The sequence below is a fragment of the Centropristis striata genome, chromosome 24 (genome assembly GCF_030273125.1).
Source record: "Centropristis striata isolate RG_2023a ecotype Rhode Island chromosome 24, C.striata_1.0, whole genome shotgun sequence".
In the NCBI taxonomy this organism is placed as follows: Eukaryota; Metazoa; Chordata; class Actinopteri; order Perciformes; family Serranidae; genus Centropristis; species Centropristis striata.
In genome coordinates, this window is record NC_081540.1 from 10,241,479 (window position 1) to 10,268,848 (window position 27,370).

Here is a 27,370-nt window from a genome sequence, read left to right on the forward strand (position 1 = left end):
TCAGATTGCAAGAGAAAAACAGTAAGAATTTCAAGCATTTTCAAGCACTTTATCCAAAATCCAAGCACTTCTTAAACCTTGAAAATACAACATTAAAATTCAAGCATTTTCAAGGATTTAAAGCACCCGTACGAACACATGTTTACAAAAAAAAGAAAATAAATATATTAAATAAAGAAATACATAAATCATTTATCATTTGTGAAAACACCTGATTGTTAAAGCCCTTCTTCCTCCCTGTACCTCGTGTTTTTTTTGTTTTTTTTTATTGATATGTTTTGTAGTAACATATATACAGCAAAATAAAGAGTGAGGGGGTTACATGGGGGAGTAACATAATTACAATTAATATGCAGGTGCAGGAAGACAAGGTACGTTTCTAGTAGGCCAGCACAACACAAAGTCACTTCAAAAACACGGAAACAGACAAAATAATTCTAGAGTCTTTATGGCTTTCTTGTTTTCGGATTGAGTAATTGTGTACCTCGTGTTTTTGTTGAGCGACAGGTGCCAAAGTACCTGTCATCAGTGTGAGGGAGGTGGAGGCTGGGTGTGTGTTGGAGGGGTGGAGTCAGAGAGTCTCCCATTGGGTGAGCGTCCAGACAGTCAGGCGGACCAGACAGATTACTACCGCTGCCGGAATACACAAATCAGAGTGAGGGCGCAGCAGCAGCTTGGCCCTACCTGTCCTCCGTTTCTCTGCTAGATTGGAGGTGGAGGTAGCGGCGACACAAGCGGTATTTTGTGCGTGTTCTGGTCCAATGGAGGCGGCGGTGCTGAACCACGCGATAATGACGGAGGTGGACTGCAACAGCAACACCCTGAACGCCGAGCTGGAGGTGAAGAAGCTGCAGGAGCTGGTGCGCAAACTGGAGCGGCAGAACGAGCAGCTGCGGACCCGGGCCAGCAGCTGCTCCGGCGGCCCGCATGTGCTGCCTCCATCCTCGGGCTGCGGGCTCGGCGGCGCCGGGGGATACTGCCTCCCGAGCCCGCTGCCCACCCTCCTGTGCCAGGCGTCCTTGGGGTCATTTGCGCCCCCGGAGGAGCCTTTCGACTATTTCCAGTCAGGCGGGGATGGAGCGGAGGACGGATCCGAGCCGTCGGTTCTGGACGAGCTGGAACTTTTGGATTTTGATTCTCTGTGCTGCTCGGACGAGTCTGATGAAACATGGTAACAATTTGCAACCATTTGTTGCTTTTTTACAATCAAGCTCCTGCATGCATGTGCGATTTAGAGGCTTCTTCTGTTAATTACGCCTCCTTTTCTCATTGTGTCTGGAAGTGAGCAGCCTGTCCTGCAACACAAAGCCGCACACCTTGGAAGTAATTAGCTGAGAGGAGAGGCCACTTGTTATCAGGCCTGTCATCTCGGCTGCACCAAGCTGCCATTCTTCCTCTGTGCAGGAGACAAATTCATGTCAAATGCCTTGGCTGGGTGCTTTTATTTTAGCACCGTGCATGAGAAAGTGGCTGTTTTGCAGAAATATCTTGCAGAAAACCTGCAGAATAACCTCTTAACATGCAGTTTAATGCCCTATTACACTGAAAAAGACATGTGAGGATGTTGCAAGAAATAATCAGGAACTGAAATGTTGCTTGCATGTTGCAACTTGCATGGGGAACTGACCAGCTCATGTAAATAACAGGAAATCACCTGTTTGTGAGTTTCTGTTGTATAATAGGGCTGCAGCTAACATTTGTTTTCATTAGTAACCAATTGATTTTGCCCTTTCAGTTACTGGTAATCAATAAGCTGGCTGTTAGAAGTGGCATTAATGTCTTACTGGAACTCAAAGTGGTCGTCAAATGGCTTATTTTAAGTCTAGCAATGGAAATACTCCAGTGTATTCAATTTACAATGATATTGGTAACAATAATTATAAATATTTACATTTAGTCATTTAGCAGACACTTTCCCAAAGCAACTTACAGAAAAAATATAAGTGATAAAGAAGACCATTCTGTCAGTAGTCTAATTGATCACCAGTGGGATTACCCAGGGGTGTAAACTGGGCCCCCTTGCTCTGACCACACCCATCTACAAACTTGGCTTTCATTTGGATCTCACCTCAAATCTGTAAAGTTTGCTAACTTGCACAGCTACCAAGCCAGGCTGGTGGCCAATATTTTGAAATCAATACCAATTTTAGAAGGGGAGGGGGCATTCAGTGGTTACATTATGGCAGCAAGTATAGTGATTTCTCTTTTTAAGCTGAAATGAAAATAGACCACCTCTGTGTGAATTGTGCACTGATATTGCACCAATATGACTCTGCAATCGGAAAGCAGCTTTCTTCAACTTTCTTAAAATAAGCAGAATTCACCAAGCGTTTGATTGTTCGCCCACTAATGGGGAACGTGAGCTGCGTTTAGACCGTCGTGAGACAGGTTAGTTTACATACAATATGAATATATCGTTGACCAGTTCTAGAAATGACAACTGAAAAATATAAATAAGAAATAAAAATGGAAATAAACATCAGTACTCTATGTTCGATATCAGTCGATTGCTGACACTAAAAATGAAGTAAATAGCACCATTAATAAATCACTCAAAGCATTGTTTTCCATTTTGCACACAAATACCATTTGGCTGCAATAGCCAAGGCCAAGACCAATAGTTGGTTCAGACTCTGAAGTGGGTCACTGAGGCCCATTCTCTAGTTCCTCTCCAACTACTTCCGACCGAGGCTCTTGTCTGGACCGCACCCATCTTCAGATTTGTTCTTTACACACCTGGAAAATCAATCCACAAACAAAATTAAAAAAATATTAGCACCTGGCAAAGAAACTCAAAGGTCTCCAGGATCACATTTTGCCACGATGACCGACACACATACAGAGACTCACTATGTTAAAGAAATAACAGCGTCACTGTCACAGCTGGTAAAAAGTTAAATAATGTGGATGTTTATGTGCTGAGATTTACACTGCAGTTCCTTTATTTACCGTTTAATCTTAATCTTCTGTAGGCCGTAGGGGGGTCAATTTTACGAATATACTGGAGATACTCATATCATATGAAACTAGAAGATCTAAGGAGTATAGACCAAGAGCATGTCAGGATTTCCTGTCGAAAAAATGCTGCAAAATTAGGCGATTTTTGACGATTTTCAAAGCAGTCATGGGACCTCTGAAAATAAAAGGCTCTCCGTGTTCCCACAAGTCTCCTCTTCACAAACATGCCTACTTTATGCTGATAACATGCATTTTAAGGCAAAAGCCTCATAGTTTTTCTCATGTAGCAGAAATTAACTATTTCTGCCTATTGCATTTTTCCTGTGTCGTTCCAGATGTCTTGGCAAATTGATTTAATATTCTGGAGGGTCTTTCAGACCATTTTTATCCATTCTCAATATGAATTAAATTACATATTTTAGCACCAAATTGGTGTGACAACAACCAAAAATTGCTGCATTTACTTTTGGGACATAGTTTGATAGACTTCAAAGGGATATATATTAATGTTATGAACCCCTTATACACCTGAATAGGTTTAAATGAATAAATAAATATCATTTAGTCATTTTATTCAATATGTTTGACCAGAACAGTGCTGAGCTGCATCTCAAATGTATCTTCAGGTTCACAGCTTTCAGATGATGTCACCACGTCTGTGTGGCATTTATTATTGACCTGCTATCTCCCCCTAAACACCCACTAACCACAACCACCAATTCTCAAAAAAAGGTCTTTCAACTGTAAAAGGTTTTAAGTATTTTGGAGGGTGTCGTCAGTTGCATAACACTGAGAGATGTTTCTAATATTCAGTCCATCTCTTTTCTATCCGAGGCTAGACTGCATGGTAGAGACACAGGAGATCAAAGTTATCTTTGAGGAGTACAGCTGATTCTGCACAGCGCTACATTTGCATTCATCTTTTATTTGGTGCATTCACAGTGCAGGCGTGTCTCAGAATAGTAACCGAGGTGTGTTTGTGTGTCCCCTTCAGGTCTCACCTGATGTCAGGGAAGGTTTTAATCTATAATTCAACTCCCCCCATCCGTGTTGCCCGCAGAGCAAAAATCGTGGAGTTCAGAGCTGTCAGAATAATCTGATCCACTCTGTTTGAACAGAGCAGCTCCTCGTCCTCGTATCTGGACAGCTTAGCAGCACCTGAAGTCACGAGGAGGTGATGAAGGATCAGAAAGATCAAATGGAGAAATAGTTTAATTGTCATTTTATGATGCTTTCATAACATTTAAATACTACAGACATGGCAACTATATAATGCAAAAAAAACATGATATTGGTACCAAAATTGCATCGAAATGACACCTGTTACTTTGATTATTCAATTATATAGTAATAGTAATGACTTATTTTAAAGTGGCAAGGTATTACCGTTGCAATCTCTCCTTTTTGTTGCAATTTTAACATGTTACATATCATAAATCATAGAGGTGGGAATCAACAGAGACCCCACGATATGATTTTATCCCGATACTTGAGATTTATACGATATTATTGCGATTTAACTGTTTCACTGCATTTTGTGTCCACAAAATTAAATTCAATCAAGAATTGTTTTGTCAAATAAGAGAAAATTCTCAGTCTATTCATCTCACTTCAGTCTTTTTATTTCTCCACAATGAGAGTCAAACCCACAGACTGACCAACAAAGTATTCAGTCAAACTGAACTCAACTGATATCAAACATGTATGGACGACAACAACTGCAGCATTTTATCAAACTTTCACAAACTTTAACCTTCACTGCTCTGAATTTTTTTGAATGAAACATAAAAAAAAAGCCTAACTTTGCAGCGTTATTTCAACAATTTCCAGACACGATATCCCTACACACATGAATCCATAGATTCATTAGATCTTCTAGTTTCATGTGGTACCAGTATCTTCAGTATATTCCAAAAACATCCATACTTGGCGGCCATAAATCGATATAATATCGCCACCCAAAATATCCCAATACTATGCTGTATCGAATTTTTTCCCCCCACCTGTAATAAATAGGTTGGGTTCCTATCCAGTACTTTTCAAGTTAAAATTTTGCAACAATAAGTAAAATAAATGAATAATTATGGTTACAGAAAAAAACCCAATACATTCCAAAATGATTTAAGAACAAGAAAAGGCATTGAGAATTTCCTGCACTCACTAAACAAGCATTTCAAAAGTTGTTTATTTGTTGTCTTGCAGACAGACGTGACAAAGCATCTGCATCATGTTGTAATTTTGTACATTAAAGTCATTTTTCAGGCAGAAATTACAGATGATGCTGGTTTCAGGCTTCAGCTTTTTAGCGTTTTGTATCATATTAAAGTAAATACTTTTGGTTTTGGACCATCAAAGCAAGACATTTCAACACATCACCTGTAACTTCAGAAACAGAACAGAACAGAACTGAACATTTTTCACAATTTTCTTACACTTTTCTTGAGAAAATAATTGACAGGTTATACAATAATAACTGAATTTTCTCTTTTGACAATTGCTTGACTCTGAACATTTCAATCTGTGTCTCTGTCCAGGTTGTATGTGTCCTCAAAAGCCAGAGAGTCCACAGAAAACTCCCTATCACCTCTGCAGTGGTGCCGGCAGGCTCTGGACTGTCCCAAATCGGAGGTGGATGCCGCCAGGAGATCCCTGTCCCTCCGACTGGAACAAGGTAGGAGACGACAGACTGTTTGTGTGGAATGAAAACGATTTTGATCGACCCCAAAGAGAGTTGTCAGTGCAAGACTGTTGTCATAGGGTGTTAAATTACAAGATAATGTGCATCATCACATGGCTGTGTGACTGATCACACGTTGGATTTGTTACCAAACGATTCAGAGTGCTGCCTGTTGGCCTCCAGCTTCTGTTTTTACCTTAGTCTGTAGTAGGGCTGGGCGATATGGACCAAAAGTCATATCCCCATATATCTAGGCTGAATATCAATATTCGATATATATCCTGATATTTTTATTGCAAAGTGAGAACAAATGTTCAGTCAAAGTCAAATGTAACATGTCACAAGTAGCTTTATTGAACCATTTATTTAAGTGAACATAAATACTGTATAACAGGAGTACCTTTTTTTTTTTCTTTTTTTAAATCAAAGCTCCATTAAGTGCACATTTAAATAAAAAAATATCTTAAATAAAAGCTGCAGCTTGCCTGGAGCAAGGATCACAGCACAAATTTTAACTATATCAATATGGTCTAATTTCATATCACATTTAAAAATATAGCTATATCTTTTATATCGATATATCGCCCAGCCCTAGTCTGTATTCTCCGGCAGGTGATTCTTGGCCATAAACAACTGCAGACTTATAATTTGGGTGACAAGCTTTAGATTTAAACAGCAAAAGGGTTCTTTCTAGACTTAGCATGTGCTAATATCACCATTAGGAATGTGAATTGACAACCAGTTCCTTTTGAGAACTATATACCCCTTTTTGACTAACGCAAACCTAGTTCTTTTGTTGAGCTGGTGCTGGTGTAACTGGTGAACCTTCTCAGAACCTGTTTGCTTTTCCACAGGCTCAAGAGCCAAATCATTACGTCACTGTATACATCTGGAAACGTCTCGCGACTATAATAACAACAATGGTGGACTACATCCTCTCTTTACAGATGTTGGCTTTGCAAACCTACATTGGCACTAAAACACGACACGAACAACACATTTGTTCTGCTCGTCTTGATCGCTATGGACGGTGATTACTAGAGGTGGGAATCACCAGAGGCCCCACGATACGATATTATCCCGATACTTGAGTCACAATATAATTTTTTTGCGATTTTAACTTTAACGCCATGCAGCTTTTTTCTTTGATTGCAGTAACCTAAATGAAAGTGATTGCCGTTTAATTCCATCCTCTCTTTTAATTTAATCTACCATGTGTTTTTTCCTCACACAGGAGATTGATAAAGAATTGGACAGATTAGCAGAATCGATGATAACATTAGGGCTGGGCGATATGGACCAAAACTCTGTATCCTGGTATTTTTAGACCGAATGACGATATACAATATATATTGGTATCTGCAATCCGACATACCTCCAAATTACAGAACCATTGCTAGTGTGTAGAGAGGAGCAAAGAGATAGAGGTCATTAGTATAAGTATAATTGATAATACCGATATACCGCCCAGCCCTAGATAACACTGCTTTCAATAAAATCGTATCAGTTACCATACCGTATCACATTTGAGAAGGGTCTCAATTGGACAGAATGCAATGCAACAATCTTTGTGGCTTTACAGTGTCCATGTAAATTGGTGTGGCTCACTGTGTGTGTGTGTGTGTGTGTGTGTGGACAAGGGGTGAAGGAGTTTCTCTCTAATGAATGAGGCTGGAAACGTCTCTACAGAGTTCAGCTGGAGTTCACCCTCTGCGTGTGACTAACGTCAGATTTTTCACTTTTCCTTGAACTTGCTGTGAATTACGAGTATTTTCTGTTTTTTAGTTCCAGACTTTGTCCAGCTGTTCTCCTGGATCTTATCTTAACCCCTCCAGGCCTTTTAGTAGCATTATTAGATGTGGCTGGTTATTTTACTTAATTTCTGTCAATCCTGTCTGTTCTTTTTCTATATATTTGGTTTTCATAAGCTCTCTTTGACTCAGACCCAGACAGACAGCAGATTAGTTTGCAGGATGCTGCTCTCCTCCAGGCTATTTTAAACCTATGCACACAGCTTTAAGGTGTTTTTCCAGAAACATTCGCTCGCTGACTCACACAACACAAATCTGAGCCAGGAAGAACTGTTATATTGTTTCTCATCTTGACTTTATAGCTAGATGCTCTTGTTGACTTGTGAAGGAGGCAGTCTGGCACCAAGTTGATGTCATTTTCTTCAGTTTCAGATGGATGTGATCATCGACATGACTGTCTATTTAACATTAACTTTGGTTTCTTGCTATTTAATGTTAAGCTTCTCTTTATGTTGTCTAACATATTAAGTAAAGTGCCATATCTCTACAGAAAAACAGTGTTGGATGTAGCTGTAGGTGTAAAATTGCTTTCTTGTTAAGCACACCACCCACACAGTGAGGAAAATTAACCAAGAGATAGCACAGCACTCCTACTTTCAACAGACGGTTAAAAAAATAAAATCTATAGATTCAGCAATCTGAGAGATTGATCGTTTATTTATTTTTACACGACGCATTCTTTTTCCTCATCAAAACCTGGAGAATCAGCTATAGTAGCCTTGACACCGTAGACTAGGGCTGGGCGATATGGCAAAAAAAAAAGATCCCGATATTTTTTCATATCGTCCAATCTCTATTATTATCACAATTTTTTATATTGTTTTAAAGGATCTGTACTAAAAACTAAAGAAACTAGAGATAAGTTCAAATTTTTATTGACATACGGAGTGAATAACAAAGCAATTTCAATAAGATGAACATTGAAAAATATATAAACAATTTTTTACTCAACAGTACAACAATGTAGAAAAATATAAAATGACACATTGAACTACTTTACAGTCCTGAGTGGTACTGCAGGTATGCAAGACCCAAAATAAACAAATTGTGAGATTTGTTGTTGTTAGAAATCCAACGTTGTTAATGTTTTATTAACTTGTTTATTGAACTTAGTTCCATTCAGTAATAACTTGTTTCTCTATAAGTTTTCATATGATCACACCATAGCCGTTCCGATGCTGTTGAATGCACCATACCTGTGTGTGAATTGCCGTGCTGTGAATATTAGATTTCTCCCGATACAGCGGCGGATAGATTGAAATTTCCTTTGCTCTTTCCCAACATTCACCTGTTCCTCTCTGGTTTATTGCTCCAAGTCATGGCTGACATCTATTTCGATGCCCTCAGCTCTATGTTTAGCTCTACGTTCGGCCTTTCTGTTTACTTCTCCGGCAACTTACAAACGGAGCAGGAAAAGGTCTACTCTGATTGGCTGTTGTCACGCACATTTCCGACATGTCTGATTGAGTTAATATGCTCACAGCTGTTCACAGTAATAGACCAAAAATGTCTTGCAGTCAGAGGCTGGATTGGAGATGAATGAATTGGAAAAAATCTTGGAAAAAATGGATTTTCTTCTCCATTTAGAGCAATGGAGGGAAAATAAAGTCCAGCGTCGAGACCCCAGTTTGAACAGTTTGTGCTTCTCAGGGCTACCACTAATAAATCAGTCTCCCACTTTTATTTTCCTATAAATTGATTAAGCATTTGGTTTATTTTAATGTCAGAAAATAGTCAAAGCACTTATTGCGTCTATAAAAAGTGACTAGATCTCATTGTAATGCTCCTCAAGTTAAAGTTAGATGACCTTCATCACTTCACTGTAACTAATGGGACTCAGCAGGACAGTAGACCTTACAGACTATAATCTGTACAGGCCTTTGTAGCATTAAGCAGATCAGGGCCGGATCACCTGACCTGCAGGTCTGCTATGATTACACTTCATTATAAAATGCACCACTGAAGAAGAAGAAGCAGCAACATTTGATATACCTTAAAAATCCCCCAGCGAATCAATACTGGTGTTAAGTCTGTGTCTTGGTTTGTGTTGTCATGGTTACCACACGCACCTGAATCGGGAAAAAAATAACGTCTTGAGTTTATTGACAGGCGACCTAGAAATATCAGATCAGGGTCAACAATCCAGATGTCAGGCTTTTGAAGAAATCCTGATCGATGAGTCACTTTGTGGGCGCGTGTGCATGCGTGTGTGTGTGTGGTCGAGCACAGGGCTGCGTGTGAAGTGTGAATGGAGGCGACAGCTCCCACGGCCTCGTCGGAACAGGCAGCTTAGCACCCTGAAGCCTTTAATAAGAGGAGCTGGTGCTCAGCTCGCCTGCGTGGGCGCGTTCATGTGAGGCTGCTGTACTTTCACACTAAAGTCTGCAGACTTTTCAAAGACGAGAGTTTTTTGCTGGACTGCTCTTTTGCATCAGTCAGTGGCCAGTTCATGAAAGCATTTACATTTACTGTCGAGGTGCAGCACTTAAGTTAAGTGATAAGGTCTGTGTCTGGCTGCATAAATTACAGTACGGTTCAGACTTTATGCAAATGATTTTCTAAGGCTAGTAGGTTCATTTAGGTGTGTTGCATAAAGCCGTTTACGTCACCATCCTTTAGCTTTACTTGAACATTATTTTCTGTGTTGTGTAGCATCTCCAACATGTACAACAAAGAAAATACAAAATGAAAGCCAAACTGGGCAGAAGATGAGAATGTTGTTCTCCTTGAAGAACAGAGAAAATAAAAAACGCATAATCCAAACTAAATTTGACTCAAATACACACAAGTACAGGATGTGACAGACATCAGTTCCAGAAATCTTGCTGTGAAACAAACTATAGACAGTAATAAAGAAATATAAAAATATTAATTTGACGGCAGAGTGATGTATGTACGGCTGAACAATTTGAACAAGACATTTTTGGGGTTTTTTGCAACGTTATAACAATGCAAAAGTTCTCTGAATGCTGCTTTCCTAAACAGTAAACTTTATTAAAAAATATTTTACATTTTTATTCATTGTTACACATATAATATATTACATTGTCAATCAATTATAAATGAACAATGGGGAAAATAAAGAATGAATAAAATAAATAGTTCTATAAACTTCAGCACTGTATGTCCAGTAGCAGTCAATTGTTGACCATTTTAATAAAGAATAAATTAAAATTAAAAAACATTTAAATAAGCATCACTACTATGACTGACCATTTAAAATATAATAATATAAAATAAACGTTAAAATAAATCTCAGTACTGTGTGTTCAGTGTCAATCGTCGACCACTTAAATTAAAAAAATGGCACCATTTCTACATTGTATATTCAGTAAAAAACAAAGATAGAAAAATAGTTTGCAGACTTATCTGATGATTTTGCATTTATTTATTTCAGGGGGCTTTTCTTTTTTAATGCCACATTCACATTTTTTCATAATTTCAAAAATTTTTTCAGGATTTTTTTCTTTAGCTGTATTTATTTCAGCGGCATATTATTTGTTTGTTTTTTCAACTTTCCATATAAAAAGTGGGACACTGATATTGTCTTTTGTCATTGTGTCTGAGAAGTTTAGTGTCAATTGACTCATATGCTGTCCATCTGTCTCTATTGTTCCCTCCTTTCTAATATTTTAACATATGGCACCAGCTCATCGCTACTTCAGCTTTATTAACCCCAGGAGGTGATGATTGTGTGTGTGGGTGTGTTTGTGTGTGTGTGTGTGTCCTGACCGTGTGTGTGTCTAAGACAGGACTATGCCAACTGCCACAGCCAGAGCTTCACCTTCCAGCTCAGCAGCAGCCCCGACCTGAAGGAAGGAACCTGAGGATCAGTACTATCAGGAATAAATAGATAGCTAAATAACATCAGCACTGTGTGTTCAGTATCAGTCTATTGCTGACCATTTATATAAAAGATAAATAAATAAGCATCATTTTCTGCATTGTCTATTCTGTAAAAAACATAAAATCAGCAGACTGGCAGTTGGTATACTTAACTTTTAAGTAAAGCCCGACAGATATGGGATTTTTGAGACCGATGCTGATTTGAGGGGGGGACAATTAATCAATAACCGATGTGGTGGCCGATATAGAAATTATTTGGAATGAAAATAAACCTTTATGTGGATAGAGCACCACTCATCAAACCTCATTGTTGTGTTTTCAAGGTTTGAAAAGTGCTTGCATTTTGGATGAAGTGCTTAAAATTTTATCTGCATTTCTTTAACAACAAAATCCTATAGAATAGAAATATAATTAGTTGGAGAACGTGAAATGAAAACGTAAAATAATAATTTTCAGTATGTATGTATTCGAATAAATATGTTATTTACCACAGCTGTAAGATGCTGGAAAAGCTTGAAAATGGACCTTGAAAGTGCTTGATAATGGCTAAATAAACATCAGTACTGTCAGTCCTTTGCTGACTATTTAAAGAAAATCATGCCGAGCAACATTTTCTGCATTATATACTGTGTAAAACATTTTCATAACTACACATATTGGACAGCATATACAACGATACCAGTCGGCCTTTGATAGGCCAATATCGGCCGATAATATCTGTCAAAATGTATATCTGTCTGGCTCCACTTTCAGGAGAAATACATTTTAAAAAATTTCGAGGAAAATGGTTTTCACGTACAACATCTGAGGAAATCTTATGACTTCATGCATCTTATTTTTTTCTTACAGGTCTATATTGGCTGGAAAAAAAATTTTCTTTGAAAGATTTTAATATATTTCTCTTGAAAGTGGAGCCCTGACCGATATATTAGTTGACAGATATTATCGGCCGATATCAAAGGCCTGCTGGTGGTGGTCGACCGATACAGTTTTTTTAAGGCCAATACTGATGCTGATTATTTTGACATCAGTTTTAACCGATCCCCGATATGCGCTGCCGATTTTTTTTTGAGCCGATTCTTGAAGCCGATATTGCCTTTTCTCCCTCCGTTTACATGATAAAAATGACACAATGATAACAAATGTTACACAAGTCTCAATTTAAACAAAAAAGAAACATTTATTAACAAAACAAACAAAACATATTAACAGTTGGATAGCAAACAATGTTCCGGTATCCCGGTATCAGCAGCAGCTCACCAGAGAATGGCAGATGTTGCACCGAGCCTTGCCTGGTGTTAGCTCAGTGAAATGGGCTAATTGATCAGCGAATGCACGCACGTATCGGCCGATGCCGATACAAGTAAAAAACGCAAATATCAGCCTGATATATCGGCCGGCTGATATATCGGTCGACCTCTACCTGCTGGTGTCGTACATGTTGTGCGATATGTGCCATTATGGATTTTTTTTTACACAGTATTTAATGCAGAAAATGTAGCTTAGCATCAGTTAGAAATGGTGTTAGCTATTCATTTTTTTTCTCCAAATAGTCAGCAAAGGACTGACACTGAACAGTAATGATGTTTATTTAGCTATTTATTTTAAAACCAGCCTGGACAGACCTTATATGGTTATTGTCATGTTGTCTGGTGTCCACATGCGTTTAGCTGGCTGTCATATTAATATTTGGGTCACAGTATTGGACCTCTGTCTGGCTCTGTGCTCTGAAGTTGCTCCGGCTGTGCGGTGTGTTGCATCAGAGGCGGTGAAACAAGCTAACCGTCCTGTGCATCTCTACTGTCAGCGGGTGGAGGAATCCTCCCACCAGCTCGGCCCTGCTATCTCTGTCTCTCTCTCTCTGCCTGAGGTTTGAGTACAGTGATACGGAGAGCTGTTGCCATGGAAACCGTTTACATGAAAGGCATGCACCCCCCCTCGTAGCTTATAGAGCTCATATTCACATTGACAGGTAACAGAGAGAATTCCTCTTCCTGCATCTTTTTTAGTGGATGTACTCTTCAATAACACACACAGATATTATTATTATTCATCTTTATTCCCAAGATATTCACATCTCTGCTGCTTCAAGTTTCTTCTCCACATCTATGAATAGTAACGTGTGTGTGTGTGTGTGTGTGTGTGTGTGTGTGTGTGTGTGTGTGTGTGTGTGTGTGTGTGTGTGTGTGTGTGTGTGTGTGTGTGTGTGTGTGTGTGTGTGTGTGTGTGTGTGTGTGTGTGTGTGTGTGTGTGTGTGTGTGTGTGTGTGTGTGTGTGTGTGTGTGTGTGTGTGTGTGTGTGTGTGTGTGTGTGTTGCAGTCAGTGTGTGAGCAGCTCTGTTGTGTTCAATACAGCTTTGTCTCTTTGTGCTGAGCACATGTGGAGCTGGTGAATAGAGCAGTCGGTGACAGTCACAATGCTGGTGAGGTAACCGCTGCACAGTGCTGCCCTCTTCAAAGACGCCTGTGTTTATTTCCGTATTTGCATTTTTGCTGTTGAAGCCAGATTGGGTATTTCGAGCTTTTTGGTGGATTATTTAAAAATATATATATTTTGTTCTGAGTAGAGACTCCTGTTACTCCTGTACAGGTGAATGTCATTATCAAAATATTTGGAGAAAGACAATTTTATTCATGAGAGACTATGAGAGGCTTCATTATATAAAATAACAAATCATGCATCATGAGGCTTTCAGTGACTTTTTCAACAGCTTGGCATCACCTAATTGCATCTTACTGACATTTCATGCGATATATTATATTTATGCAATATATATCATGGTGTAGTACCAGGTACTCTGGCTTCCTCCCACAGTCCAAAAACATGCACTTAATTGGTGACTCTAAATAGCCCGTACGAGTGAATGAGAGTGTGATTGTCTGTGATTGTCTGTCTCTATGTGTCAGCCCTGTTATCTGTTGACCTGTCGAGGGTGTACCCCGCCTCTCGCCTAATGTCAGCTGAGATCAGCTCCAACCGAGTTGGATAAGTGGTTAAGGAGAATTAATGAATGTGTGTATATATATGTGTATGTATGTAGATAGATAGATAGATATATCTATCTATCTACATATAGATAGATAGATAGATAGATAGATACATATGTGTGTGTATAGTCACCTTCCTAAAATAATGACCTAATGTCATTTTTTTGACAAATTATTTTTTACCTAAATCATCTCCTCATGATGCCGGCCACCTCTGGTAAAATTGCCAGAAAAACCTGAAAAAACTGACTTGGGCCATTATATTTACTTAAGAGGGTGTGGAAATTAAGGGTCAAGCTCAGATATGAGTTTACAAAGCACAAAGATAGTCAAAGCCCTCCCAGGACAGCCAGGAAGGCTGGATGGGTCCAACAAGCACATGACTTTTGTGTCTTGTGCAAAATATTTAATTGGGTTATCATTAATTTAGCCCAACTGTTATTTTTATATGGTTATGTCATGTGTTGTCACATAATGTTACATATATTAAGACGTAATTTCCGATGCCAAACCGTGTTTTATTCCCTAAACTTAACCAGTAGTTTTGTTGACTCTACCAACGGTCATGTGTTTAAAACAGCAACCATTTTTCAACGTTAAAAGCTGTAGTGTGATAGAAATCGTTGATCATTTGTAGGTCTCTGAAGAAAATACAGACCCGGTGTGATATATCAAAAACCTTTACTTCATGCAGCATGGAGGGAAGACCAAAGCATGGTCATTCCCAACATACAGTTTGTCCTGTTCTATACACCATGATGTGCTTCCAGTGTAAATGATAATGGTAATAATAAGTGTTTTACTGATTTTTTTCTTCTTTTTTTTCCCCAACAGAAAAATTAATTCCTTTGATCAAGTAAAAAAACAAAAATGTAAATAATAGAAGAGAACAGGACTCTAAATGATATGTGAAAAGCTTAAACTGTGTTGATATGACACATGAAATGCCCTTTAAAGTGGATTTTCATGACCAGCGTTGGGTTTTTTTGTGTACCGGTTTTCTACACTAGTGGTTCCTAACACCATTAATTCTATAAAAGCTGATATAATGGTGAAATTTGTGTAGTCTGCAATCTTATTTAGCTTTATGTATGCATGTTCTCAATCCGACTGATGTATAAAGGTTTTTAAAGTTTTGGTGTTTATATTCCCTCTGTTTTTTTTTTTTCTCCTCCTGCAAACCCTCCCTGCTCCCCTCCTCAGTCTCCAGGTGGCGCAGCTCCTTGTCCAGCCCCTCTCCCACCTCCTCCCCCGGCCCTCCTCTGAGCCGAGTGGCCGGAGTGTCACCCATCAGCGCCTCCCCATCAGTCAAAGCCTGCTCCACCCCCCAGTCGTCAGAAAGACACGGTAACTCAGGACTCCAAGCCTTTAACCCATTTAGGCCTAAAACGCCTGGAAAAAATTCTGTAAAACCTTTGGGCGATTTTAAAATAAGCCCCTAAAACCCCTAAAAGTTTTTTTTTTGTAATTGTATGTCTTTTTTTGGTAATTTTGTGTCTTTTTTGGTATTTTTTGGTATTTTTTTGGTAATCCTGTGTCTTTTTTTGGTAATTCTGTATCTTTTTTTGGTAATTTTGTGTCTTTTTTTGGTAATCCTGTGTTTCTTTTTTGGGTAATTCTGTGTGTCTTTTTTGGTAATTCTGTGTCTTTTTTTTGGTAATTCTGTGTCTTTTTAAAATAATTTTGTGTCTTTTTTTGGTAATTCTGTGTCCTTTTTGGTCATTTTGTGTCTTTTTTTGGTGATGATTTCAAAGTTCTGGAAAAGTCCCATGTTGCATTGCAACACTCCATGTATTCTGATGCATTTCATTGGCCAAGAGACCGAAAATAGGTGGAAAAAAAACTACAAATACCACAAAACGACGTATCCTCTTTCTCAGCTTTAATGGGTTAAGAGAAGCTCTGATATCCATCCAGATTATTAAACTCAAACTCCTCTCTTCACCTCCCTCCCTCAGCGCCATCCCTCTCCTCCCCGCTCCACCCGGTCCTCCACCGGACTCTGAGTCCAGTAGGGAAGGACCTGTCCCCCGTAGCTGAGAGGACCCCCACCTTCCTCCCAGCAAACCGCAGTAAGCTGCTTCACCCACCTCCTTCTCCTTCTTTTCACACGCTTCCTGCTCTCCTCGCCTCCATATAAAACAGAAGATCAAACTGAATGCTTACAGTAATCAGAATATTAATGTGCAGGTTAAGACGCTCAGTATAGAACTGGGTCAGCCACAAGCTTATTAGATATTTCAACTGTAAGTCGTGGGAGTAAGAGAATATATTTCTGCTGCAGAGTCGAGCAACTTTTCAGTCTCAGAAATCAAACCATGCCGCAGCGCTCTGTGCATTATTGGTGATGGAAAGAAATAATGTTCCAGACACAGCAGAGGGCAAAGCTTCAGGGAAGTACTGTTCAGTGTTCATGTAGTATCCGCCGCAGGGGCTCAGCGCTAGCTTGTAGCCCACGGCTCAATTCCATGAGGAGGCTAGTCCAAACAGCATTAAAAAGCCACTGCCTACTCCCTCTGCTTTTTCTTCTTTTCAGGCATGTTGTTCCAAAAAAAAAACAAACCTTTACTGTGTCACCAATATGATATTATGATATTCAGAGCCATAGCCAGGATTGTATTAATAGTAGTAGTAGTTTATTTCAAAGTGGACAGTGCAATTTCATAAAACACATGATTACACATGGTTAAAAAAGCCAGAGTTAGCCAGAAGGCTAGTTTTCATCTGTAGTCCCCTGGCCATGATGTAAAAAAGCAGAGAATTACGAAACAAAAAACAAAGAAACAAACAAACAACAACAAAAACCACGTACAATATACAAAATACATATACAAACACTTACGATACAAGTAAGAAAAAATACAACATCACATACAACATCACAACATAACATTTTATCATAACATCAAAACAACAATACAGATTCCAAATTCCTCCAACCAAACCCTGTGAAAAATATTGAGTATTTAAAAGAAACCCATGTAACTTTTAAAAAGTTATTAACCCTACTGTTGTGTTCGTTTCTCAGGAACAGCAATAATATTCATGGGTCAGTTTGACCCGGGGCATGTTTAATTATACAAAAGTGTCAGAAACCAAAAGATCCCAATAAACATTGTTTATATTTCATCATTAACGTTCAATCAATATTTAGTGCAGTGGTGTTCTTTACCTCTCACAGATCATGGTTCAATGAGGATAATAATAATTATTTTTCAAAAAAAAAACTGCTGTTATAATATAAAATACATTGATTTTTAAATATATATATATATATATATATATATATATATATATTTTACATTTTTATTTTTAAGGCTGTAACATAAAGAAATTAGGAAATAGTGAAGCGCCGTGAATACTATCCGTATGCACTGTATAAGGAAATTCATCAGCAACATGTCTTTCCAGACACAACGTCCAGACTACTGAGAATAATTGAACAACTGTGATTTTAGCCGTTTTTATACTGTAGGTACTACTGCAGTAATTCTAGCGAGCCACCATTAGAGTAAAAAAAAAAGATATATTATAAAATGTGACCCAAAAAGCCTAAAAGGTGCAGTAAGCTTGGCTTGAATGACCACATAAGAGCAAAATGTGACAAAAGTATTTGAAATAATCCTTCCCAATGTCTGTATTATTCTAGAGTGTGCAGATATGAGGAATATCATTAACCAGGGAGAGGTTGGTATAACCTCTCTGATAGTATTTCTGCCTCACTGGTGCTTAATAGACTCTAATTCTCCGAGCCAAGTGTCGGCCTCCATTAGTTTGGATCCTTCATTTTTATGTAGAGGACACTCGGAAGACTCGAGGGCTTTTCTCATTACTCAGCCACAGACACTGGAACACTGTCGAAAGCTGGAAAGGGAATGTGACGCTTTCTAAGTTGTTTTACACTGGTTTGATGTTTTGTTTGAAGGCCGCAGCCTCCGGCACTTGGTCCTCAGTCCCCAGTCGTCCATGGACAGTGACCTCGGCGCTTCAGAGGTGGAGGACGACTCCATCACTCTGGGATACAAACTGCAAGACCTCACTGACGTCCAGGTCATGGCCCGACTGCAGGAGGAGAGTAAGTTATTGACTCTGCAAACACACAACACTACATAGGAAACCATGCAGGAGTTTGTCTCTGCTCATTGAGATTTAACGTGCTTAATGACAGTATTTCTGTCCGCAGAACAGCTCCTGCTCTCAGAAACAGGCTATAATTAAACTCCAAATTGCAGGGAATTTGGCCCCCTGCATGCTGACTCTATTGTTCTTTATTTTAAGTCCAAACTGTGCAGTGGGAGATGGAGCATAAAGTGAATTTAGGGTTGGATAGATCATTTTCGATGCAGACTTTTGGCTTGTATTGACATTTTGCATAACTTGTGAAAAAGGTCTGACTCATCAGAAAAGGAACAAGGTAGAGATAGAGAAAGAAAATGGCCAAATCGACATATTTCACACATTGTTTGAGCTTTGAATTAAAGAATTTGAACAATCACACTTTTGTCCTGAGTGCTTAAAGCAAATTTGCTGTCCATTGTATGTATTTTTTTTTTATTTTTTTTTTATAAAATAAAGACAGAGTTAGCAGCTTAAACAAGTTAAACCTTGAGCTGGATACTTAAGTCAATAGTAGACAAATACATTTAGAAATAAGCCCATGAAATAGGTAAATATAACCATGAAATACATCCTTGAATATAAAATGAGGCAATAAAAGTACATGTACATTTTACAAATGACAAGGATAATATTTCATCATTTTACATTTATTTATTTCAGAGGAATTTTATAGATTTACTATGTATTTATAGTAGGGGACTTTTATTATATATTTCATATTTACTTATTTCAGGGACTTCGTAATTTTAAATGTATTTATTTAAGGAGACTTGCTTTTATAAATTTGCGTTAATTTATTTTGGGGGACTTTTATTTTGTAATGCCATATTTATTTATTACCGGAAACTTTAATTTTATAATACCACATTTATTTATTAGAGGGGACTTTTATTTTGTAATGCCACATTTATTTATTATAGGGGACTTTTATTTTATAATGCCACATGTATTCATTATAGGGGACTTTTATTTTATAACACCACATTTATTCATTAAAGGGGACTTTTATTTTATAACACCACATTTATTTATTAGAGGGGACTTTTATTTTATAACGCCACATTTATTTATTAGAGGGGACTTTTATTTTGTAATGCCACATTTATTCATTATAGGGGACTTTTTATTTTATAACGCCACATTTATTTATTAGAGGGGACTTTTATTTTATGATGCCACATTTATTTATTACCGGAAACTTTTATTTTATAATGCCACATCTATTCATTATAGGGGACTTTTATTTTATAACGCCACATTTATTTATTTGAGGGGACTTTTATTTTATAACGCCACATTTATTTATTGGAGGGGACTTTTATTTTATAATGCCACATTTATTTATTATAGGGGACTTTTATTTTTTGATGCCACATTAATAATAGGGGACTTTTATTTTATAACGCCACATTTATTTATTATGGGAAACTGTTATTTTCATAATGCCACATTTATTTATTAGAGGGGACTTTTATTTTATAACGCCACATTTATTTATTAGAGGGGACTTTTATTTTGTAATGCCACATTTATTTATTACCGGAAACTTTGATTTTATAATGCCACATTTATTTATTATAGGGGACTTTTATTTCATGATGCCACATTTATTTATTAGTGGGGACTTTTATTTTATAATGCCACATTTATTTATTATAGGGGATTTTTTTTTCATAATTTCACGTTAATTTAATTCAGGATTTATTGTTTAGTTGTATTTATTTCATAGGCATATGAAATAATAATAAAATAAATAAATAATTTATTTATTAGTCTTTCCATATAAAAAGTGGGAAATTGGGATATTGTCTTTTGTCATTGTGTCTGAGAAGTTTTGTGTCAATTGACTCGTCTGCTGTCCATCTGTCTCTATTGTTCCCTCCTTTCTAATATTTTAACATATGGCACCAGATCTCAGAGCTCATCGCTACTTCAGCTTCATTAACCCCAGGAGGTGATGATTGTGTCTGTGTGTGTTTGTGTCTGTCCTGGTCGTGTGTGTGTGTGTGTGTGTGTGTGTGTGTGTGTGTGTGTGTTTTGCACGCTGGTCCTCATATCTCGCTTCCCCAGGTCTAAGACAGGACTACGCCAGCACGTCGTCCGTCCTGGCCAACCGCCGCAGCCAGAGCTTCACCTTCCAGCTCAGCCAGCTCAGCGCCGGCCCCGACCTGGAGGAGGAAGACGAGGAGGACGACGAAGACTACGGATTCCTACCCCCGCCGCAGCCACGCCTCACCCGCCTGCCGCACTCCCACACCTTCTCCAGCATGCGAGACTGGCGAAGAAGCACCAGCTCCCTGTCCACCCCACCTTCCACCCCCTCCACCCCGCCATACCCTTCCGCTGGGTTCGCCTTTCAACCTCAGCTCCAAACCCCGCCCCCGGGCCTGGGCCTGGGCAGCCTCAGCGCTATCGAGCAGCAGGGCTTCAGACCAGGATCCGGTAAGTAAAGGCACTTTTAACGCTACTCACCCTGCACCAAACGGCACACAAACGATGTCAGCAACTAGCTGCACTGAAAAAACTCGGTAACGCTTTATAATAAGGTCCTTAATAACCATTAATTAACAAGTAATAAGGCATTGTTCTCGCTTTAGATCCGGTAGTTGCAAAAAGCATAGTTAACTTATAGTTAACTTATAATAGATGAGCAATAAAGTATATTTTAATATCAATAAGCAAACAAAATAAGATTAATAAAGGCATGGCAAAGACATAATGGGTGGGTCATGGGTGTTTGTAATGCCATTATTAACACTTATATAAGCTTATAAACACACAATAATGTTAATAAGCATCTTGTAAGGACTTACAAGGGCCTTATTACTTGTTAATTAATGGTTATTACAAGGACCCTAATATAAAGCGTTACCAAAAATTGGAGTGACATTTACGGACATTTAAGGTTTTTCCACACAGAGTGTTTGTAATCTTTACTCAGGCTGTTTCTAAGTAATATTTATTTATTTTAACCACTTATTTTTTTATGAAAATACACAAGTAAATTGCAGATTCACTGATGTCCCTCAATTACATTTTACTTGGAAATATCAGCTAATTAAGCCAATGAACTGGTTTAGTGAATATTACTTGGAACGAATGATTCAATTTACAGACAAAACTGAGGACACATAATAACAAACAATCACTAAGTAATGCACTACATGAAAAACTGCTATTTAGCACTAAATTTGTATTTCCTTGTAGAATTTATGTAGATGACTGAAATAATAATTACAGGGCCAAAAAATCTCTTCTTTTTCAGTGTCGTGTAGCATTTAGCAGCAGGAAAGTTGAATATTTTCCTAATATTGTTTTTTTTTTTTTAAAGATATTTTTTGGCCATTTTCAAGGCTTTATTGATAGTGAGAGACAGAGTGAAGGAGGGAGACAGAGGGGAAGACATGCGGGAAAGGGCTCCGAGTCGGATTTGTGATCACACAAAACTCAAACCAAATTTTTGCCGGGTTCATAACTTCAAACATCTAGGTAAAGTTCCTAGCTTCCTCTAGGAACTGCGTCCGGTAGACTGCCGCTACTACAGCTGTATGACCCCCAAATAAAAATAAATAATAATAATAAATATGTTGTGATGCCGAAATAACGACATCATGATGCTGATTTTAAGGCTTTATCAGGTCCGTCTGCAAAATGACAAGCAAACAGTTTTAAAATTCTTGATTTTCTGAATGGAGTTTGGATCAATCAGAGCCATCCAGGCATAGAAGGAGAATCTCAATGCTGATAAGCTTTCACAGCACAGTGACATGCACATTTATCACTTGAGTTTTTAAAATATTGTTGTCAATTTGTGTCTCTTTGCGTTAACTTTGAATGCATTGCGAAAAATTTGCTTCGCTTTTGTTGTAAACACACCATTACGAAATGGCTGAGACCAAAACGGAGCTAAAAGGAAACTGAATATTGGACATACATTTGTTGGATATTGGATATAACCAAAAACTTTAGTGCTGTAGTTTGGGGACTCGCAAGACTGATAAAAATAATTTAAAAAATGTAAAAATTGGAGCTGCAATGATGAGTCAATTGACGGAAAAATAATCACCTTCAAAGTAATGTATAAATTGAGGTTTTCAGCCTCTCATATATGGAGTTTTCCTGCTTTTCCCCGTTTTATATCATATTAAACTGAATATCTTTGGATTTTGGACTGACAAAAGAACTTAAAGACATGTAGACATCACCTTGGACTTTGAGAGGCTAGGATGGATATTTTTCACCCTGTACTAACATTTTATGGACCAAACTCCTAATCAAAAGTTAGCTAAGTGAAGTTAGAAAAGTGAGGAAGAAATAATCTCGCTCAGACCTTGCTAATTTTGAAATATTCTGCTGTCATAACTATCAACAGTACTTAACAGCTATCTCTTTGTTTATATGTTGTGTACGTGAAATATTCATGTGTGTATTTGTATGTGTATTGTTTTGGGGAAACTTCATCATGCGGTCCAGCCGAATATGAGAGTAAGTCGACATTATTTTTACACTAAATCCAAAATGAAATGAAGCCTCCTCCTCAAACATTAAAAAAAAAAAATAATCCAGTTATTCTGTCATTTAACCCATTAATTTATTATTTGTAAATGTCCTTTCTCATTTTTTAAATGTTCGCTCTCTAATCAAGCACCGGGACTGACCCACACTGATGTCCTTACAACTTAATAATAACTCTGTCTAAGCCTCTTGTACAACCACTCTTAAAGCCGTCAGACTTGCGTGTGTTTCCGTTCCGAGGCGGAGAGAGTTTGATGGGATTAGGGTTAGGAGTGTATATCTGACTGAGGGGGCTGGAAACTGGAGATCATGGCCGGCTTTATGTGCCATCTTAAAGGAAGAGGTGGTAATAAATAACAGCCGTGACCAACAGCTCACACTGAACAGTATTATGGTTTATTTTGTCAGGACTGTAGCAATATTGTATGATTGTAGCAATATTTTCATTCATGACTATATCTCAAAATATGGCGTTTTTTTGTTTCTGGAAAAAAAAAAACGGTAACACTTTACAATAACCAACTAAGTGATGTTTATAGATGGTTTATAAACCAATTATTAAGTGCTATACATATTTAATCTTTAAATGTTTTCAACCAATATCTTAAAGGTATATGAATCATTTAAAAACCATTTACATACTTAATATGGTGTTAAAAATGTTATGAGTGCAACTAAAACTATTAATAAACTAATAATTATAATTTAATTGTTCCTTAATGATAAAGTAACTATACACTTACATTAATATACCATCTATTTGCCATTTAGTTAGTTAAACATTAATAAATTATGTATTTAACATTCTAAATGGCCTATATACGGTTTATAAATGATGATTAAACATTAATAAACTGTCTGTTTACCATTTATAAATGATGGTTATTGTAAAGTGTTACCAAAAAAACCCTACTACATGTGTCAAAAGACTATAATAAGACCATTGGTAACACTTTACAATAACCAACTAAGTGATGTTTATAGATGGTTTATAGACCAATTATTAGCCATTTACAAAGTGCTATACATATTTAATCTTTAAATATTTTCAACCGATTTCTTAAAGGTATATGAATCATTTCAAAATCATTAACATACTTAATATGGTGTTAAAAATGTTATAATGAGTGCAACTAAAACTATTGATAAACTATTAATTATAATTTATTGGTTTGTTAATGGCAAATTAACTATAAACTTACATTAATATTCCATCTATTTGCCATTTATAAATTATTTAGTTAGTTAAACATTCATAAAATTATGTATTTACCATTCTAAATGGCCTATATACGGTTTATAAATGATGATTAAACATCAATAAATCTGTTTACCATTTATAAATGATGGTTATTGTAAAGTGTTACCAGACCATTTTGAGAATATCAAGTCATTTTAAATTTTTATGAATTTTGGACACCTTAAATGGTGTTTTTCTGTAATTTCTGGAAACTACTACATGCTACATGTATAAACGGAGTATAATAAGCATTTTTAGGCATTTTAAGATATGACCTTTTTTTGACAAAAATCCACATACTGTAATAAGACTTTTTTTCAAATTTTGGACATCTCAAAATAAGTTTTCCTTTTGTTATTTCTGGAAAAGCCACCTTACTACATTTATCATCAGAGTACTATAAGACCATTTTGAGCGTTTTTAGGCATATTTTTCACAAAAATCTACCCTAATGTAGCTTTTAACTTTTTTGTGTCCGTCTCACAGATAAGCTGCGGAGGAGCATGCCTAACCTTGTCAGAGCTCCCAGCATGCCCAGTGTGCCCATTCCAACCAATCTTAGTGCTTCCCCTTCTTTGCTTCGTAACAGCCAGAGTTTTGATTCATCCAGTGGCCTGGCTCGACTGCAGTCCTCCAGTAAGTTGCACATTATTTTATTTCAGGTAGGCCTGTCATGATAATTACTATATCGACCTATCGTTCGATATATAAAAATGGACACGATAGTTTTTTTTTTTCTGCACTCAATATATTGTCGTTTATATTCGTGACTTTTTGTGCTTTTTTTGTTGTGTTTAAAGTAATTCTGCACATGTTTGACAGGCAGCATGAATTGCCGAAAAAAAAACCCTATATTTCCCAAGCAGCCATTCCAGCTGTTTATTTTAATAATAAAATGACATAATACATAATGATTATCTCATTGCAATGTTTGTTAACAGAGTCTGATAGTCTATTTTATTTGTGTTGGTATGTAGTTTATTTATTTAGGTTTTATTTATCTAGGATATTTTATAATAATAATATTAATAATAATAATAACTTTATTTCTACAGCACCTTTTAAAAACAGCAGTTTACAAAGTGCTTGGACAGAAATCAGTTAATCACAACGAGAATGATGCCATAAGTCTAAAAACAAGTATTACATTTAAAGAAAAATAATAAGAAATACTCACACACAGAAAATAAAAGGTAGTAAAGGAGTAAAAAGGAGTGGTGAGATAAACAGCATTCCATAAAAGCAAGTCAATAATAGTCGGTTTTAATATTTCTTTTCCACATTTCAATTCTGATGCTTAATAATCTCGAGATTTAAAAAATCAAAAGTTAAAGGCTGTATTTATTATGCTCTAATATCATTATAAAACTAAAACATCTTCGATACAACAATACTACCGTGTATTGTGATAGTTTCTGGGAAAATGTATCGTCCTAAAAAATGTATTATCCTGATTTCAGGTGATTTTTCACATGATCAAATAACAAAAGTTCTCTTTTATCCCCATCCACCACCAGTCCCGTCCCCAGGCCAGCTGCAGAACAGGGTCCAGAGTGTCGGGAACTTCTCCTCGTTATCACGGCAGCCGCTGAAGGCGACCGCCTACGTCAGCCCCACCATAAAGGGCTCGGCCTCCATGCCGACATCCACCAGCCTCCAGTGTCTGAACATTAGCAGCGGTGCTAACAGCGGGGTGGGCAGTGGCATCCCCATGCTCAGTAAATCTCCAAGTGGAGGTGCCACTCCCGCCCCAAACACGCCTCGCAGCGCCCTGCCCCGCCCCGCCTCCTTCGTTGGCACCCCAAGCTCCGCCCCCCGTGGCAAAGTGGGCCAACCAGCACGAAGGTAATCTCTTTTATTCCCAAAACAACACTTTAACCCTCTTCATATGTTGTGGGTCAAATTGACCCATTTAAAAGTAAAAAAAATAAATAAATAAATAATAATAATAATTAATTAAAATAATAATTAAAATATAATTTAAAGTATTTTTTCATTTAAAAAATATATATATATAGATTTAAAATAACATTCTTATTAAATCAAAGTCATGTAAAACCATTATATTTTGTATACAATACACTACTACATTATGTACATTAAAAAAAGTCTTTACAAGCATTTTCTATGGAAAGTTTGCCATCATTCTATTTGTCAGAAACAAATGCACCTTTAGTTGTACCAGGCATCAAAATGAACAAGAAATTGAAGAGAAAGGGTGGTCTATTATATTATTTTCAATTATCCTCATTGAACCTTGATCTGTGAGAGATAAAGAACACCATTGCACTAAATGTTGATTGAAATGGTTAATAATGGAGTTATTAAAGAAATATAAACACAGTTTATTATTGGGATTTTTTAGTTTATGACACTTTTGGATAATTAAACATGCCCCGGGTCAAATTGACCCACAAACATTATTGCTGTTCCTGAGTAACAAACATAACAGGAGGGTTAACACTAAATTAAAAATAATTGTTTGTTCAATAAAGGTTGCCAGATACGTATTTTAAATTTGACCGCTCTTTTATTTCAGTTTACTGACGCCTCCAAAGAGCTTGTCCACCCTCAGTGCCCTTCGTGACAGCACCTGGAGAGACGGCTGCTACTGACGAGTCGATGAACTGGTGCAGTCGTGCAGTGAAAACCCCGCTGGCTGGGGTGTCTCACTACGCGTCAGCAGAAAGGTTTTTCTTGGGGACATCTGAATGAATTTGACCAAAAAGTAACTGTAAGCTTAAAGGGATGGATTGTTGTTGTTTTTTTAAGTAAGGTAATTAAGGTAGTCAGTCTATTGCGGTCAGCACACCCCCAGCTAAGCTATTTAGAGAGTAAAATGTAAAAAAAAAAACATAAACATACTGAGAATATTTTCACTGCTTTACCTTGCCATCAGACAGCCCTGTTCAAGTTTACTTGGGCCACCAGACTCAATTGACAAAAACAGTAATTTTATCTTGAAGAACCTGGGAATTGGCCTATATTTGTGTTATTGTGTGATTTTTATGAATAAAGAAAAAAACCTTGAAAAACCCCAAAAGGACACAATCACACAAACAAACAAACTAAACAAATTAATTACTGGTTTCGTCAATGGAGTCTGGTGGCTTTGAAAAGAGCAGAGAATAGCTTCAGTTCCACTCACATAGCGGGCTGTCTGACTGGTAAGGAAAGAAGTAATTTTTTTTAAGGTGGCTTAAAAAATGTGTCACTG

At 37.4% G+C, this 27,370-nt stretch overlaps 1 protein-coding gene across 1 annotated transcript; it reads left to right on the forward strand.

The window, feature by feature from the left end:
- The first annotated feature begins 584 nt into the window (after window positions 1-584).
- LOC131963032 (SLAIN motif-containing protein 1-like) lies at window positions 585-27,082 on the forward strand. The gene is made up of 9 exons (XM_059328164.1): window positions 585-1,171; window positions 5,493-5,629; window positions 15,483-15,626; window positions 16,238-16,351; window positions 18,205-18,354; window positions 20,469-20,840; window positions 24,640-24,789; window positions 25,671-25,998; window positions 26,693-27,082. Exons 1-9 carry the CDS (start codon window positions 762-764, stop codon window positions 26,766-26,768), a joined length of 1,881 nt encoding a protein of 626 aa, XP_059184147.1. The 5' UTR covers window positions 585-761; the 3' UTR covers window positions 26,769-27,082.
- The last annotated feature ends 288 nt before the right edge of the window (window positions 27,083-27,370 follow it).